General features: G+C 42.0%; 1 protein-coding gene across 1 annotated transcript; it reads right to left on the minus strand.

The window, feature by feature from the left end:
* Window positions 1-47: 47 nt before the first annotated feature.
* KCTD9 (potassium channel tetramerization domain containing 9) lies at window positions 48-18,707 on the minus strand. The gene is made up of 12 exons (XM_073325324.1): window positions 18,583-18,707; window positions 9,287-9,408; window positions 8,304-8,347; window positions 8,015-8,111; window positions 7,480-7,538; window positions 6,776-6,904; window positions 6,042-6,109; window positions 5,819-5,914; window positions 4,800-4,949; window positions 3,826-3,931; window positions 3,352-3,485; window positions 48-2,378 (listed from the first exon to the last, which is right to left on the minus strand). The coding sequence occupies exons 1-12, from the start codon at window positions 18,628-18,630 to the stop codon at window positions 2,262-2,264; spliced, it is 1,170 nt and encodes a 389-aa protein (XP_073181425.1). The 5' UTR covers window positions 18,631-18,707; the 3' UTR covers window positions 48-2,261.
* Window positions 18,708-18,944: the final 237 nt, after the last annotated feature.

Consider the following 18,944-nt stretch of genomic DNA (forward strand, 5'->3'; position numbering starts at 1 on the left):
TATTTTCACAACCTTTACTCAATTAAAAAAACAAGACTCCTTATAAGTATTTTATACTATTTATTGATGCAGCCAGTTTACATCAGGCTAGAATCTGCATTTTCAGAACAGGCCATTTTTGGCTATTCCTGCAGCCTTGTCATAGCAAAAGAGGTACCTTAAACTTGTCTGCAAGTGAACAATGCCTTATGCTATGAGTATTCAAGTGACTATCAGTGAAAGTTTAAATATAATTTATACGCACTGATTATGAAAATAGATTTCTCCCATACAGTATTCTACTTCTGCCAGCTACAAATATGACAAAAATAATTCATTTAAGTACGTACGTTTCTCCAGCCCTACACTCCATTCTTCCTTCAATGCATGTACATTACCTTCCTGTTAAGGAAAATGACCCTATATTTATAATGCAACTTTTTGCCATGAAGATAAGTGTTGTCCAATAAGGCAAAAGGCCTAAGAGCCTGATGAATCCCAATTCTGCTCCAATTGGCTATGCGACCTTGAACCCAAGAAGGTCACGTGACATGATCGAGTCAAAACCAATACAGCCCCATTCCCCCCAGTCACGTACTTTTGGGGAGCTGATCTTTCCTAGGAAAATAAATGGTTTTGCTATAACTATTAAGACCACACCACCTTCCTTGTACAGAAGGCAGGAGATCGGCACTTCTGCAGCTAAAAAAGCGACCCACTGAAGTAGCTGTGACAATTTAGATCACGGTTAACAAGGGCAAGCTCTGCAAATTTAACATCATGCAACATTTCTTCCTATCTTCCAGTAAGATTGGTATTTCCTTTGATTTTGACCTATTTTAAGTTAGTGAGGTAAGTATTCTTGATGCACCCAGGTATTTTTTGGTATAAAACGTCTGTGCTTGTTCATGTACAGAATAATCACAGACACATAGGAGAGGTTCTCAATTGGTGTTACAGTGGAAACAGCTTATTGAGTGAAATTCATTGCTGGACGGAGATCCCATAAGGCTTTCTGCACTGCAGAAAGTCCATGGTTCCCTGTCCACTAACAGGTAGCGAGGGGTAAAGGAGAGGAATTTTGGACCAGGGAAGTGGCTCCCATGGTTTCACAGACTATCAGGGTTGGAAGGGACCTCAGGAGGTCATCTAGTCCAAGCCCCTGCTCAAAGCAGGGCCAATCCCCAACTAAATCATTTCTCTGAATTGGCCCAACATAGAGCATTGGGGAAGGTCTGTGCTATCCATGGTTTCAGTGAACAGAATGCTTGCATAGCATGCGTTCAGGGGGAACAGCTGCCATTCCATACACAGCAGCAGCGACCATGGAGAGAGAGGCTGGGCATCAGTCCCTGTGTCCACTTTGCTGGAGGAATAAACTCTCTTCCTCTTCCTAACCCCCACTTAATTTCCTGTTTTAAAAAAAACAACCCAAAAAACATGCACTTAGGTTTGGTGCTAGAAGGGACACGTACAAGCTAGAGATTTTCACTTGTCAGCACTCCACACTGACATCGAAAGGACTAAATAAGTAGTGTGGGTCTTGGAACATGCTCCTTTAAGTTCTAATTATAACAAAGCTCCGCTGTGCATGAAGATTTTCTAGTGAAGATATAGTTGCAAAGATGCTTCCACTGTATATTTCCGAAGTTGGTGGAGCCATTGCATACCTAAATTCAAGCTACAACTAGGCAGTGTTACCTGTGATGACTTAGTTAAATGCTGTTCCCCCCACCCAAAAGAAAGTACCTGAAAGAAGTGTTTTGGGAACTCTGTCCCCACCACATTCATCATCTAGTATGCTGTGCATGAATAAAGAAACTAACTGTGGATATACTAATACTAATTGTAAACCTGAACATTTCTGCTACTATAGATGACTGACATTTCATATATTTATATTGTAGATACAAATGTAATAAATATAGTTGCATATATTGTGCTTTTATAAATTAAAATCCTAAAAAATGCATTCCAAAATGAGGTGATGCTAAAACAAGTCTAGTTAAAAAAAGTAACACTTCTGGTTCTAAAACTAGCCCACTTTCCCATCTCCATTCAAAAAATAGCAACAATGTCTATTCTTACACGTATTACATAAAAGCCCCCTCCCCCAAAAAGTGATCAGAGGTGTTTCCTTAGGCACTACGAAGGGTATAAATTATTGTCTAATAAATGGTATGTCTAGATTATAAAGGGAATGGGTGAAGAAAGAAGTCACAATAAGTGTTTTTCATTTCTTCCTCTTCAGCAAGTATTCTTCCAGTCAACTGTGCCAAGCCCTATCTGACACTCTGAGACATGTGTAAAGGCGTCAGCATCTCTTCAAAGATAGCTCCTTTTACGTTAGAGCCTCTCAAGTTAGCTTCTTGTAGATCACAACCCGATAAGTCACAATTCTAAAGGATATAAAAGAAAAGCCTCTCAGGTTAAGCGTACAAAGAAAGCACTCTGTGATAGTCTAAGCTAATATAAAAGTACACCCAGCTTCTGTAGAATGGTAGTTAGAGCAAGCTAGAATTAGTTGGACACTATAATATTACCCTAAATTAGCTACTCCTGGTAAACTATTTGAGATTGAGACTTTGGTTACTTACCACAAGCAGCTACAGTCAAATTTATTTTTAGTGAAGGAATTTGATAAGATACAATATAAACACCTCATCTCAAACTAGCATTCGAACCACACTGAACAAAGCTGATAGAAAGGTAAGAATTGTTGCCATGCCAACAGACATAACTGAAGGGCATATCAGCAATTTCCTCTATCATAACAGCTTTATAGGGCTTGTGAACATACCAATTAAGAGAAAAGTAATTTTTCTACAATATAGACACTTAAAGCATATTGCATGAACTCGAACAGCAAGGCAGGCTTCCCCATGCTACCCTGCTGAATGTGGCATGATTCTCTCCAGTAAAGTCAACAGCAAAGCTCCACCTGTCTTCAATGAGTGCATGATCTAGCACTTAAAGTGAAGTGTAATAAAATCTCCATGCACATTCAGATCCGTGTGTCACTTTGGAAGAAAGGCCAAAAAGATTTTTGGCAAGCTGAAAAAACTAAGGTTTGAAGTCTTTATTCCTCAGCCCCTGGGGCAAGCGTGAAGCAAGAGCAAAAGTACTGACAGACTGAGATATGGGCAATGTGGGGCAATAAAAGGACAAATACTAGAAAATTGACAGCTGCTATACTTAAAATCAGTGCCTCTTCATTGCTCCCAGTTTAAAATATCCTTGCTTTCCATTTAATAGATAACCCAGCTGAAAGGAATTAACCTTGTTAAGACCTCTGTAGATGCTGAAGTCTAATAATTCTATTGGAAGTTTAGTTCAACAAGTTACTGTGTATGAAACAAAAACATTACTCACTTCTAAGTCAGTTCCTGCCAGAGTTGCTCCTCTGAGGTTACAGTTTTTTAGCTTTGCATTTTTCAAAGTTGCAACTCTTAGATTAATTCCTGTCATCTGACTTCCTTCCATGTCAACACCTTTCAGGTTAGCACCTAAAATACACAAACAATCGGTCTACAAAAAGAACACTCAAGGGTGAAATTCACACAGCCAACCCCTGCACAAAGCTAGGGTAATCGTGCGGCTTTTGGGACTTGCCCAAACTCAATGCAAGCAATGGCAGAAACAAGACTAGAACTCAAGAGCTCCTGCTTTCCAGTAACACGCTCTCAATTCACAAGACAAAGCCTCCTCTCAAATATATTGATTCCACAAATTAAGTTTGACACTCTGCCATGTACCATTTAACATAAGTCACAGCAACGCTTGCACTTTTAGTCTGTATGACTCCCAAAGCAAGTGGATACCAGAGAGAGAGACTATTTTTGTTACCTTCCAGGTTAGCTTTAAGGCCAGAGGGATCTTCAAAATTACATCCTTTCAGCGATGCCCCTTCTGCATTGGAACAGAGCATCTTTACACCTTGTAGGTTTGCACACTGGCAAAGAAAGAGGTACATGCTATCAGTAAGATTCTACACACAGCTCAGAGAACTGCAGAGACCAAAAGGTAAGAACAGCTTGTCAGATCGTATCATTTATCTTAGGCTACGGCTACACCAGAGCTTGCAGCTGCCCACTGTAAGTTCTCTAGTGTAACTGCTCTAAGTCGATGGGAGAGAGCTCTCCCATCGACTTAATTAATCCACCCCCAACAAGCGGCAGTAGCAGCCCTCCCGCTGAGATAACACTGTCCACGCTGGTGCTTAGGTTGGTGGAACTTATGTCACTCGGGGGGTGACTTATTCGCACTCCTGAGCGGCATAAGTTATACCGACGTAAGTGAGGATTGGCCCTGCTTTGAGCAGGGGATTGGACTAGATGATCTCCTGAGGGCCCTTCCAACCCTGATATTCTATGGTAGCGTAGACATAGCCTTATAATAAGGCACTGAAACCCATTATAGCACAGCATATAGTGCCATCTAAGGAGGAGGAGTGAAATCTTATAACACTGTTCCCCTGCCAACCTCCCAGAATGGGGAGTAGTGCAATAACCCACAGCAGCTCTTCAAGAGACCCAATGCAAGCTCAAAACCAAAATCTGTATTTACTTTAGACCTATGCTTCCATAGAAACTGATCTGAGGAGGGAAGGAAATTAAAACTTTGGGATGAACTATAAACCTGTCAGATCAAGTCTTTGTGTAATCAAACGTTTTCAATAAGACTTGTAAAGTGATCTATACACTCAAGAGTTTGCAAAGGTTTTTAAAACAAATGTAGCTACTTTGTATTTGTTCCCAATATTGCTCTTCTAAATTACGTAACACTGAACAGCGTAGGCTTTCCGAAGACACAATTCTCACATCAAGCACTGATCCAGAGAGGTCAGCTCGTTCAAGATTTGCACAGCAAAGGTTCGCATGGGCTAGGTTGCAGCGGCTTAAGTTAGCCATCTTGAAGTTTATGTATCGAAGATCTAACCGAGAGAGATCTGCACCACTGAAATTTAGACCCTAAAAAAAAAAACAAATAGAAGTAGAAGATGAGGTTTAGTCCAGTGGTCTAAGCACAAAACCGAGTCAGAAGCTTCAGTGTTCTAACCCCAGCTCTAACACCCTCCACATCTGTGACCTCGGACACAACCTTTGACTCAGTTTCCCCATTTCTAAGATATGAACATTATTTTCATCAGACAGGTATTGGAACATTAGATTATGTGAGGAGCTTTACAAATAAAATTATTTGTTTTTATTTACAACACACTGAAGCCCTAGACACTTACCATTACAATCTGCTTGAAAGACTTTATAATTCTATTCCATCCCCACACATTTTTTTCTTGTGCATGTAAGATAAAACATTAGACGCTTACCTTCATTTTGTATTCTACTTAAATCCAGATCTTAACAAATATGTTCTCAGACAGGTGAATTTACGCAAGGAGCTTACAACATTACACAGTGTTCTCAGTCCCTTAAATCAAAGAAAAATATACGCAAGAACACCTTCTGCTCCATATGAGAGCGAATGAAATGTAAATGCAAAACCTCACACATTGTCCTCAGTTATGTTAGTTCATTTTGCATTTGAATAGGGAACTGATTAATTCAGTGAATGGCTGCTACATGAAATCTTCAACCTAAAATAATAGAAGACAAAAAGCAAAACAGAGGGGCTTTTTTTCCCCCTGCATGATTGGTTCTGGATTAGCCATATCTTTGAATCAAGACCTCCTGTCTCACATTTAAAAGGAATTAAAAGGGAAAAAAGGAAAAAAACCCACACATGGCTTGGACTTCACATCACTAATTGTCACATGAGATGTAGGGCATTTTGCTGTTGGACTCTAGTACTATAGTTCAAAGCAACGTTTGTATTATACCTGACAGCGCAGTTCAGACTTAGTTGGGGTTGCCAGCAGAAATCGGACAAATTCCTTCCGGGATATAGGAGAATGATCCTCAGCTGGCTGAGAATTCTGCAAGAGAGTTGCATCAAACAGTTTAAAACTAATAATATTTATAGAAGCGAGAGCTAAAATTGATTTAAAAAAAAACAAAACACAAAACCCCAAGGCGTACAGTCAAATAAAATAGAAAAGTTACCTTAATAGCTACTTCCAGATGTTCAATCAACGAATCAATACCAAAAAATCTGGCTTCTTCCAAAACACCTAACAAAAGAAAAAAAAATTTCTTCGCTATTTAGAAAATAAGGGCCCCTTCCTGCATGATGCCAAACTCCCTCCTTCGCTGGGATATGAGGAAGTTTAAAACCTCCCAAGATGTGCAAGATCTGTCCCCAGGATTGCAAGTGCATAAATTCTATTCCCGCACCCCGCAATTCATCTTTTAACTCTCAGGAAGACAAAAACCATCTCTTGTTGAATTTAAACAGTTCACAAGAAGTACATAATACAACTGTCAACCATATACATTAATTAGATGCAATTAGGGTGGAGGAAAGGAGACCTTATCCACAGATTAAAGGAAAAATTATCCACCAATTTAGTGACGGTGTGTTTCAAATACAAGCAGTGTAGAAGATCTGGAGTACATGAGGGTTAAGGAATTAAACCCAGAATTATAGTAATAGGTTAGGGCATGGCAAGAATCCTGACAACCCTCAAGCTGAATCGGTACCAATATATTATTTTCATTCAACTGTAAATCACAGAATTAAACTTAATCAATAACAAATGGACCAAAGTTTTAAAAACATCTACAAACCCTCAGATATACATACACAACTCTTATTGACGCCAGTGGATGTACGGAGGGACAGAGTTTAACCTTTGATGAGGAATAAATTTTAGGGATGTCACACAGAAAATACATACCTAGCAAATTAACGCCATCATTTACAATGAGCTGCCCATGACGCAAATAGTTCAGAATTGGTTCAAAGTACTCTGGGCTGCGATCAATTAGGAACGCTCCCCTGCGATCCTGCTTATTCCCCCAGACATCTGTTTCCACACACAAAAAATATGCAGTGTATTAAATTTGATACAGTGATAACTTTTCATATTCAGATTACTACTGCCACACCACTCAAAGCAACAGATTGTAATGAGCTAAATAAAAGATTGACTTGAAGGGACACAGTCTGGAAGAGAATGAAAAGAAAAAAAAAACAACAACAACAAGAAGTGGCAATTGTAAATCCAAAACACAATTCATGTTACAGCATAAGAACCAGCAGGTGAATCAACATAAATCGGAGCAGAACTGGACTGTTTTAGTTTTACTGGAGCATGGACTGTATTTTTGTCTCTTGAACAGTGTTAGCACATTGATTGCATTAATTGAAACAATGGTCAAATAAGAGTGAGATGCAACTAAAAGCATTCACAAGTATTACCAGTCGTAAATTACATTTTCAAGATGTCATACAAACTTTAAGCACAACAGGTGAAAAGTAAAGCATTTTAAGTTCTGTTTTGGTACTCTAACATATACTCATAAGGAAAGGGTATCTTTAAAAAAAAAGTAACAGTGCTTTTACTAACTTTAAGGAAGAAGTCTATTTCAAAATACCAACCTTTATCTTTAAACATATGGGCCAGCATACTGTCAGGTTCTTTATTAACTAAAGTGCTCCTGGAAAATAAAGCAAATTCAATTTATCTTTAGCTTGTCTAGCTCAAGAGGTACATTGCAACAAATCAAGAATTTCCTGTACCTACAGTTATGAAAGTGATGAGAGTAAGAGACAGATCTCTAAATTACAATGCTGTCCGAGACTTATTTTCATAACATGTATAGCGTATTAGGTCAAATTTACTCTCATAAGACATCTCAAAAGGAGAGAGCTTATTTGATTGATTAAAAAGTAGAGAAGATTCCAAATACAATTTTCCAGCAAGTTTTTAATACCATCTGAAAACTGTTCTAAATCAGTAATAGTGAACAATAAGATAACTGCCCAGAAAGATTTTCTCCTAAATAAGTGATTTTTTTTCAATGTTTTTTTATTTGTCCTCTGAAGACTCACCAAGTGAACATACAGTGGTTGACTCACGGAAGTAAGTCTATAAAGTTCTTTGAAAACAAAAATTAAATAGTTATATTCCCACCGTGTAGTTGTAAAGTATCGGCCTCCAACATTTAGTGTTAACCAATCCGTGTGCGACCCTGTTAGTTCTTCGTGAAATTTTACGTCTGTCTGAGGATCTACATTGATGAAATGTACAAAGTGATCTTTAGTCAAGTATATTTCTGAATAACCCCACATTATAAGATACCTCTTCTGAAAACTGTTTGCACACTGGTGAAAAGAATTTCATATATATTTTACATTTACTTCAAATCTTTCTTCGTAAGTCAAAACATTAGTCAACCCCCCCACCCACCCCACACACCTACCAATGAATGGCTCCCCTTCGCAAACGAACAAAACATCATCATCCCTAGGGAAAAAAAGGAAAAAAAATAATTGTGTACTTTGTATAAAAAGTCATTAATCCAGGGTTAACCCTTTCCCAATCAGTTTGAGGCAATGGAAATTGATTATCATTTACTTAGAACGTTAGCATCCAATTCTGATCTCCCATTGATTTTATGAGTGTAACACAATTTCAATGGAGATACTCCCAATTTACACCAATGTAAGCCAGGCAAGAATCAAGCGCTCTGTTACTTAGCAAGTTTAGTTCAGTTCATTAGTTGTATCTCCTGTGAAATGTATAGTACCTGTTCTCTCTTGTCTGAAGTACATATAGTCTTGCCGTCTTAAATGTCCAATCCTCCAACCCTCACACATGTAATTCACAGGTAGAAGGGCTGAAGGATTAAGCCACATACGTACTCCGTGCATTGGTAATCCCTTTAGTATACACATTTCTGTACAACAATTCAGATAGGTATTAAATGTTATGACATCCAGTTGATACAAGCAGTTTAATTCTCCTCAAAATTTAAAAAACAAAACAAAACAAAACACACTTTGGCTAGGATATCATAGCATTTCTGTTTTGGCAAATTAAAACATAAGATAGGAGAATGTTAAAGGGGAAAAAATGTTAACTCTCTCTTGCTTCAGGGCATAAAATGACTTAAAACAAGGTTCAGGATGGAATCCACACAGTCATGCAGCATTCCATAACTGATCAGGGGCACTTGTGATGGGATTTGCTTTCCTCTAAAGCACCAGGTATTGACCACTGTTAGAGCCAGGTTATTAAAGTCGAGTTATTGAAGATCCAGGAGGACAGCCCTAAGTTTTCTAACCAGTATCTATACAAACTGCTTTTCAAATGGCCTCTATAGCACTTTCTTCATATATTTTCATAGAACAGCATATTAGTATTAGTCTCAATTAAGTTAGCTTCTGTTTGGACAAACATTACCTGATCAATGCAATATCATCAATGAGTCCACCTTTCCCATTGTACACACTGGTCGCTTTTATTCCAAGCTTATTACTAGCCACAGACAGCAAATCTGATAATGTCCCATAAACAGCCACCACCTAGAAACAGAAGACAGGTAATTTAGTGCTGCAGATACCGTTTGTGGATATTTTTTCTGGATATTTAAACTACCGTTTTTAAAAGAAGAACACACATTATCTACACTTAATATGAAGGGGGGAAAACAACAAGCCCCCACGTCACAATCTAATGGCCCCCTCTAATGAGCTGAAACAGTTGTAAAGTTTGTTTTGGTTGTGTCTTTATAATAACTAAGAAATACCTTGGGCGTTAAAGGATTTTTTAAAAACATGTTTTATTGAATGCACAATGATGATTAGAAACCTATTCTATCTAGTAGGACTTAAGCCTCTTATTTTAAATCTCTCTACTTCTCCCTCTATTCTACTGCTCATGAAATTGCTGCAAAATGTCTTTAAAACAAAACACACAGCAAGTCCCCAAGAACAAATAGAGAAGGGGGGAAAAAGTCTCCAGGGCATCAAAGTGTTTACAATTAGGAACATAAGAAGTGTCATACCAGATCAGGCCATTCTGAAAGTAGCCAGTACTAGATGCTCAAGAGGAAAGTTCAATAAACCAACCCACAAGCATTTCCTGACCCCCATCACTAAGTGATTGATTTGTGGCCTGAATCTTGAGGGTTAATATCCCAAATAAAAATATACATCTAACTTAATTTTAGATCTTCTCATTGTCCACATAAATGTGCAGCCTTTCTTGAACCCTAAGCTCTTGGTCTCAACAGTATCTTGTAGCAGCAAGTTCAAGAGGTTAATTACACAATGTGTGAAAACAAAAATAAGAATCTGTGGACAGGAAATAATGTTACTAAGCTCTCAAAAATAGCACAACTCTTAAGCAAACTGGCACTATGCTCTATCATTGAACAGACCTCTATTTTTTGTACCAAAAGAGGAACTAGTTTGTTGATAAGTGTCACAACATGGACACTGATTATTTTAAAATTACCAGGCATTGCCAAGTATCAGCCCATGATCCAAAGGCAGTGTATGGAATTGAATAGTGTAGCCTGTGGTCATTCATCTGTAATAAGCATGTCCCATGGAGACCACAGGTCACTCCATGCCTTCATGCTTTGGCAGATGTAACATATGTGTAAAACCTAGCAGAAACCACAGTGATCCAATTGTTCCCATCTGTCAAGTGTTAAGACTGGAGGTGCTATCATAACCAACCCTAGCAACAGATTGCAATAGCAGAAACAGAATCAAACCTCTTAATGGCATTTACTCAAAAAAACATTGGAGCATTAAAATGCTGTAATGGCTGTGGATTTCTTTTCCATTCTATTTGTCCCTCTCCCCTTTGCCAGTCACTTGAAATGTCAGGTGTTTAATGAGATCAGGGCCTTGAGAAGGTCCCTGAAGTCAGAATCTCCACAAAATGCAGACCGGGAGAACTCAGTACTGCTCAAGGTACAAGATAAGCACCAATGTCGTTGTGCGTCAGAACAAACTTAACTAGTTCCAACCCAATGCATTATTTATGGTTTCAGTGCCTCTTCCTAATCACCACACTGCCAATTTTTGTTAGGATGAGAAAAAAAGGGAACGGAAAGAGCTGTCAAAAAGTGAGGAGGGTGAGGGGAAATCTACTATATAATTGATCCTCAATGGACTGAGACCAAAAAAACTCACCCTAATAAAAATCTAAAAATACGGTGAAGGACAAAAGAAATGTGCAGGTGTGTTTGCGAGAGGGAAGGGTGGAGGGCGGACAATAAATGAAGTTTCAAGAAAGCAGAAAAGGAAACAAATGGTGACATTTACAAGACTATGGCTTTTATATGCATAAATGGAAAAGATAAGAAGATAGCTGCTGAAACAATATTAGATGCACAGTATTGTAGAAAGAAAAGGAGTACTTGTGGCACCTTAAAGACTAACCAATTTATTTGAGCATAAGCTTTCGTGAGCTACAGCTCACTTCATCGGATGCATACTGTGGAAAGTTTAGAAGATCTTATTATATACACACAAAGCATGAAAAAAATACCTCCTCCCACCCCACTCTCCTGCTGGTAATAGCTTATCTAAAGTGATCACTCTCCTTACAATGTGTATGATAATCAAGTTGGGCCATTTCCAGCACAAATCCAGGGGGCAGAGCCCAGAGGAAGCAGAAGGTCTGGTATGACTGCACGGCGCGGGCCCGCGCCTACGCCACCGGGGATCAGGTGATGGGTCTCATCCCTGTGAGAAAGAACAAACTACAGGCCGCCTGGGAGGGCCCTTTCAAGGTTATCAAGCAGCTCAATGAGGTAAACTATGTGGTGGAGCTGTCAAACCGGGCGCACCACCGCCGGGTGTACCATGTGAATATGATGAAGCCATATTATGCCAGGGGGAATGTGGTGTTGGCCGTATGTGGACAGTGGGAGGAGCAGGGAGATGACCCTTTAGTAGATCTATTCCCTGGGACCAGAGCTGGTTCCCCCCTGGAAACAATTCCCCTCTCGGATCAGCTAACCCCAGCCCAGCAAGCTGAGGTTAGGGGGTGCTGCATCCGTACCGACAGCTGTTTTCCAACCAGCCTGGATGCACTAATCTGACTGTCCACCGGGTGCAGACAGGGTCGCACCCGCCGATAAGATGCTCCCCCTTCCGAGTCACAGTGAAAACTGCTCAGGACCTGGAAAGAGAGGTCCGGGACATGCTGGCTTTGGGGGTGATCCAGCCATCGGCCAGCCCTTGGGCCTCGCCGGTGGTGCTGGTCCCCAAAAAGGATGTGTGTCCAGTTCTGTGTGGACTATTGGAAACTCAATGCCATCACTGTATCTGATGCCTACCCCATCCCAGGCCGGACGAGCTCCTAGACAAGCTGGGAGGAGCTCGGTACCTTACCACCATGGACCTTACAAAGGGCTACTGGCAAGTGCCGCTGGATGCAGATGCCCGGCTGAAAGCGGCCTTTATCACCCCTCTGGGGCTCTATGAGTTCCTGACCCTGCCTTTCGGCCTCAAGGGAGCACCGGCCACCTTCCAGCGCCTGGTGGACCAGCTCCTGAGGGGGATGGAGAGTTTTGCCGTGGCGTATATTGATGACATCTGTATCTTTAGCCAGACCTGGGAGGACCACGTGTCCCAGGCTAGACAAGTGCTGGACCGACTCCAGGGGGCTGGGCTGACTGTAAAAGCGGAGAAGTGCAAGGTGGGGATGGCTGAAGTATCTTACCTAGGCCATCGGGAGGGGAGCCGCCACCTAAAGCCGGAACCAGCCAAGGTGGAGGTGATCAGAGACTGGCCCGCTCCCCACACCAAAAAGCAGGTCCAAGCCTTTACTGGGATGGCAGGATACTACCGAAGATTTGTGCCCCACTTTAGCGCCATAACCACCCCCATCACTGAGCTATGCAAGAAGGAGAAGCCAGACAAGGTCGTCTGGACCGAGCAGTGCCAGGAGGCTTTCCGGGCGCTGAAGGAGGCTCTGGTCAGTGGCCCAGTTCTGGCAAACCCAGACTTTGACAAGCCCTTTGTGGTGTTCACCGACGCCTCCTACACGGGACTGGGGGCGGTGTTAATGCAGGAGGACGAAAAGGGGGAGAGACACCCCATCGTGTACCTGAGCAAGAAGTTGCTACCCCGGGAGCAACACTACGCGGCCATCGAGAAGGAGTGCCTGGCCATGGTGTGGGCCCTCAAGAAACTAGAACCCTATCTCTTCGGGCGACACTTCACCGTGTACACCGACCACTCTCCCCTGACCTGGCTGCACCAGATGAAAGGAGCCAACGCCAAACTCCTGAGGTGGAGCCTGCTCCTGCAGGATTACGACATGGACGTGGTCCACGTGAAGGGAAGTGCCAACCTGATAGCGGATGCGCTGTCCCGGAGAGGGGACCCCGAACTTCCCCAGGTCACTGGTCACAGTCACCCCGCTCAGTTCAGTCTCGAAGGGGGAAGAGATGTGACGATGTGACTCAGCAGGGAGTGGGGAGTGCTGACCTGGGAATGTGCCCTGGGGATGGGAGACCTGAGAGCCTGTCACCTGAGCCAGGAGGGGGAGGTGACACCTCTGCCAGGCATGTGGACGGAGACTGCAGCAGGGAACCTGCTGGGTGGGTTTAGTTTTCAGTTTGGGGCTGGGTGGAGGAACACAGGGAACCCCAGGGCTGGGGTCTAAGCTCCCTGCTCCCCCAGAAGGACTTGACTGAGGGGTCCTGGGTGTACCCACAAGCTCTGTTTTGGACTGTGTTCCTGTTGTCCAATAAATCTTCTGTTTTACTGGCTGGCTGAGAGTCTCAGTGAATCCCAGGAAGAGGGGTGCAGGGCCTGGACTCCCCCACACTCCGTGACAACTGGTGGCAGCCTGGATTTGTGCTGGAAATGGCCCAACTTGATTATCATACACATTGTAAGGAGAGTGATCACTTTAGATAAGCTATTACCAGCAGGAGAGTGGGGTGGGAGGAGGTATTTTTTTCATGCTTTGTGTGTATATAATAAGATCTTCTAAACTTTCCACAGTATGCATCCGATGAAGTGAGCTGTAGCTCACGAATGCTTATGCTCAAATAAATTGGTTAGTCTTTAAGGTGCCACAAGTACTCCTTTTCTTTTTGCGAATACAGACTAACACGGCTGTTACTCTGAAACCTAGTATTGTAGAAGCACTTCTTGCTGCAATGTCTCCGTACTGGTCAATTTATACAGCCCTACTGGCCTTGGCTAAGAAAGCAGCAATTTAATAACCTTTCCCACAGAACTGGTGCTGCCAAGCATCCTGCTGCTCACAGGGAACTAAGTCAACTAAGGGTTTCAAGGAGGGGATGATGGGCCAAACTAAGCCTGATGTAAGTGAGCTTAACGCCACTGAAATCAAATGACGTACACCTGGTTACACCAGGACTGAATTTGGTGAAGTGGCAGGAAGCAATGAACAGACCACCAATAAAGCAAGTGTTTTTATATACTGATTATTTTGTTGAAAAATAAATATTGCTCATTTGTTCTGTTCCAGGGCTCTCTAACATTGCTTTCCATTGCAGCAGTGAAAACTAAGTCAGTTCTGTCATTCCAGTTAAATAACTCATGAGATATAGATCTAAGGCAGAGTGGGAAAAGGAGCTATGTTTAGTAAGGCCTAGCGAGACCAGGCATGTGAGGTAATATATTTTATTGGAACAACTTCTGTTGGTGAAAGAGACAAGCTTTCGAGCGTACACACAGCTCTTCTTCAGATCTTAGAAAAGTACTTAGAGTATCATAGCTAAATACAAGGTGGAACAGATTTTATGAATACCTGACAGCTGGTCATTTCTTCTTTAAGATTTGTATGCTGGCTAAGCCTAGAGAACTGAGCCTCTCTCCTCCTTCAAAGATTATTTCAGAAGCCTCAGATAGTGAGTGAAGTTTAATATCACTTGTTAGCAGCAGATAACTGAAAGTGTAGATATATCACGGTAGTTGGAGATGGAAAAGACCATTATTGGAAGTGCATGCATATCCCCCCCGATAGAGGGAATTACTCACATTAAACCAATATTACATTAAATGTTGGGCTGAAGGCCAATCCAGCCTTAGATGGCGATTTATAAAAACAGAACCATAAGCAGCCGGCAGACTTTAATTTACAGGCCTGTCACTGCAAACTAGAAGGAAAAGAGCAGGACCTGCATTAACAATGACAATGTGAATGTGACTTTAACCACATGGAACCATGACTCAAGCAAGGAATTCCTAGTCTCTTTGAACCCCCCCCCCCCCCCCCCAAAAAAAAAAAAAAGAGTTAGTGAATACTTGACATATGCTCACTCTTAATGAGCTCAATCCCATTTCCATGAACTTCAGTGGAAGTAGGACTAGGCCATAACAGAGAGGATCAGTAGAAAATCTGGCAAATACAGATGTTCTTGAAAGATGCTAGCCCCAGATACTGAATTCGTATATTCTACCCATAGAACAGGAATAGGATGGACAGCAATGCAAAGCTCCCCCATCCTGCCCTGCCTGCATGTCCCAAACCTATCCTAGAGGGACACACTCTCGGGAATGAAAGGATAATTCAGTTTCCAAGCCATGAAAAGGAATTGCTGCAGATGAGGCTGAAGTTTATTACACATAACAAAAACATGGTAATAGATCCTTAACAAGGTGCACCGAAATTTTAGCATCCCTATAAATAAGTCATTCATTTCTTAATTTTAATAGTGTAACATCGTATTCTTAACACGATAAAAATTATTAAACAAAACTTAAAAAACTTGAACTTCCTTGTTTGAGGGAGGGAAGGAAAGAGGGATCACGTATTGGAGATCGGGAGAAGAAAATTAAGGGTCTAATTTTGCAAGGCACAGAAGACCCGTAACAATGAGAGGTTTCACCAGAGGTTGAAGGTCATTCCCTTGTGCGTATAGTAGAATATTCACAGAACAATTCCCTCCATGTAAATATGATTCATACACAGACACTATTAAGTTTATATATTATCTTAAGAGGTTTAATTGCTGTTTTGGTTATGTTTCAGAGTAACAGCCGTGTTAGTCTGTATTTGCAAAAAGAAAAGGAGTACTTGTGGCACCTTAGAGACGAACATATTTTTTTGAGCATAAGCTTTCGTGAGCTACAGCTCACTTGCACTCGATGGAGTGAGCTGTAACTCACAAAAGCTTATGCTCAAATAAATTTGTTAATCTCTACGGTGCCACAAGTACTCCTTTTCTTTTTGTTTTGGTTATAACATCTGTGCAGGGCCAGACATTACTACATTTATATACTAGTATTACAATCAGACAACAGTGGGAGACTGAGGGAAATTTTTCAAACATGAGTACCAAGATATAGGTCTGTAGATTTATTGCAACATGTCTATCCACACAACCCTGCAGTATTTTTTCCCCCACCTCAACAGCTACAAACACGCTAGGAGGACTTAAGTCATTCACACAAAATTTGTGCATACCCACTGCTGTGCTAGAAAAAAATCCACCTTTATAGACAGATTTGAAAACCCGGCCCACACCATCAGTAACCATGGTACTTAGGGTGGACTGATTTAAATCACGAAGTGGAATGCCTCAATTTAAATAATCGATTTTAATCAACTTTTCCATTTGTACTTCAGTTATTTTCTAAAAACACAGCCCTCCCGTTGACTGAGCTCATGTTTTCACAGTTATTTACATCTAAATAGAGCCTTTACACTAAAACTGGCACATCTTTTTGCTAACTCAGAGGATACATTATAACTATGTACATTTATTTGAGGAATTATATAGTATATTTTCAGATTATTATTAATTGTACATTTTTAGTATATTAGAAAATGATGAATGATATATTGCTTATTTACTTGATGGTTAAATTTTTGCTCATTACTTGTGTCAAGCTGTATTAGGATGGTAACCGGAATTTAAACAAACACACAAAACAGTTTGTGTTTTTACAATTTGTTTTTATTAAACAAAATAACCTTAAATGTTTGGGATATATAAACCTCATCAAAAAATGTTTCATATTTACAACTAAATGACTAAATAAACAGAGATTAACTGTAGTCAGTGAATTAAACTGATGATTTCAGGTCAGTCTGGGAAAGTTTTCAAATATGCTTAAGTGAAAGAGAGTGCTGCTTAAGTTCCTACATACCAAAGTATTTTGAAAATCAGACAGTCTCCTAAATTACTTAGGCTAACCTACTATGCCACACCTATAAAGTCTGACCTCAAAAGTCACATGGTTCTCCCTCGACTCTCTCTTTTATATAGAAATGCAGACTAACTCTAAGTTTTTGATAGAGGCTCATGGATTCATGATACATACTTATTATTTAAATGTTTTAAGAGATTATAATAAATTTAGGTCTTATGTTTTGTATTAAATTCAGATTTCACTTTAAACAGGTATATCTTTTTGAAAAGAAACACATAATTTGAAGTAAAACAAAATCAAATTGAAATTTAAAAAAAAAATCCTGATTTTTATCCATCCTGTTACTAACATTGCACCAGAGAAAGATGCATCATGTACTGGTATTTACATTGCACCAGTAAGATTTACAACACCTACCCACTACCCCAGCTAAATTAATATGATGCCTGCAAGAGCACCCACAACCCATGCACACTGATTTACACTGTGAGGAGGGTTGCCAACGTTTGTTGCACAAATTCCTGGATACTTCATCACGTGACATCATCTTAAATTAAAAGATTAATCTTTAATTCTTGGAGACTCCAGGACAATCCCAGAGGGCTGGCAAACCTCACAGTGAGTCATTTGTACTGGCAAAAATTCACATCCACAAAAAAAAATACATACAACCACAGAGTTCACATATGCACCGGGCACCAGTGGCATCCCCTCCCTATTTCCCCTCCTAGCCCCGCTACCCTTGAGAGCTCCTCTGTCCTTCACCCCCCAACCCTTCATACCCCACTCCCCCAAATACCCTTCATACTCCCCCCCATAATCTTCATATTCCCCCCTCCAGTACCTTTCATACCCCCTTCATACTCCCCCCCCTCAAATACCCTTCATACTCCCCCCTCCAGTACCCTTCATACTCCCCCCCTTCATACTCCCCCCCTCCAGTACCCTTCATACTCCCCCCCTCCAGTACCCTTCATACTCCCCCCCTCCAGTACCCTTCATACTCCCCATCCCCTTCATACTCCCCTCTCCAGTACCCTTCATACTCCCCCCTCAAATACTCTTCATACTCCCCCCCTCCATACTCCCCTCTCCAGTACCCTTCATACTCCCCTCATATACTCTTCATACTCCCCCCCTCCAGTACCCTTCATACTCCCCACCCCCTTCATACTCCCCTCTCCAGTACCCTTCATACTCCCCCCTCAAATACTCTTCATACTCCCCCCTCCAGTACCCTTCATACTCCCCACCCCCTTCATACTCCCCTCTCCAGTACCCTTCATACTCCCCACCCCCTTCATACTCCCCCCCTCCAGTACCCTTCATACCCCCCTCCAGTACCCTTCATACTCCCCACCCCCTTCATACTCCCCCCTCCAGTACCCTTCATACTCCCCACCCCCTTCATACTCCCCCCCTCCAGTACCCTTCATACCCCCCTCCAGTACCCTTCATACTCCCCACCCCCTTCATACTCCCCCCCTCCAGTACCCTTCATACTCCCCCCTCCGGTACCCTTCATACTCCTTCCCCCTCCCCCCGGCCCCACCCACTTCACCTCAGAGGCCCTCCCCCCTTCGCCAGGCCCCCGCTCACCTTCCCGTTCTTGGGGGTGCCATTGACGAACAGGGTGACCCGCCTCATGCTACCAGCGCTCCCGAGGCCACGGTCCGTCGCCGCCAAACCCGGAAGCCAGCACCTCTGACTGACATCGCCGGTCCCCAATCAGAGACCCGCTCCCACTCCTCCTGCCCAATGGGAGGCAGGCAAGGGCGGGGCGTATTTCCGTGCAGGTGTGGAGGTTAGACAGGGAGGATTGACGGGGGGAACGTTCTGCCCTGGGGGGGGCGGGGTCTGGGTTTTGGCCAATCAGAGCTCTAAGAGCGAGGGGGCTTGAGAAGTGCAGGGCGTTACTCGTGACGGCCAAACAGCATGAGAAATATTTGCATGAGGAGGGG

This window comes from Lepidochelys kempii, chromosome 26, assembly GCF_965140265.1.
Source record: "Lepidochelys kempii isolate rLepKem1 chromosome 26, rLepKem1.hap2, whole genome shotgun sequence".
Taxonomy (NCBI): domain Eukaryota; kingdom Metazoa; phylum Chordata; order Testudines; family Cheloniidae; genus Lepidochelys; species Lepidochelys kempii.

Excerpts from the sequence above, each read along its gene's own strand:
- KCTD9 (XM_073325324.1), bottom strand. The coding sequence starts at position 18,630 with ATGAGGCGGGTCACCCTGTTCGTCAATGGCACCCCCAAGAACGGGAAG. Across the intron at positions 8,112-8,303 it reads CGAAGGGGAGCCATTCATTG|ATCCTCAGACAGACGTAAAA; the intron begins GTAGGTGTGTGG and ends TCATCAATGTAG. Across the intron at positions 3,486-3,825 it reads CCTTAAAGCTAACCTGGAAG|GTGCTAACCTGAAAGGTGTT; the intron begins GTAACAAAAATA and ends TGTGTATTTTAG.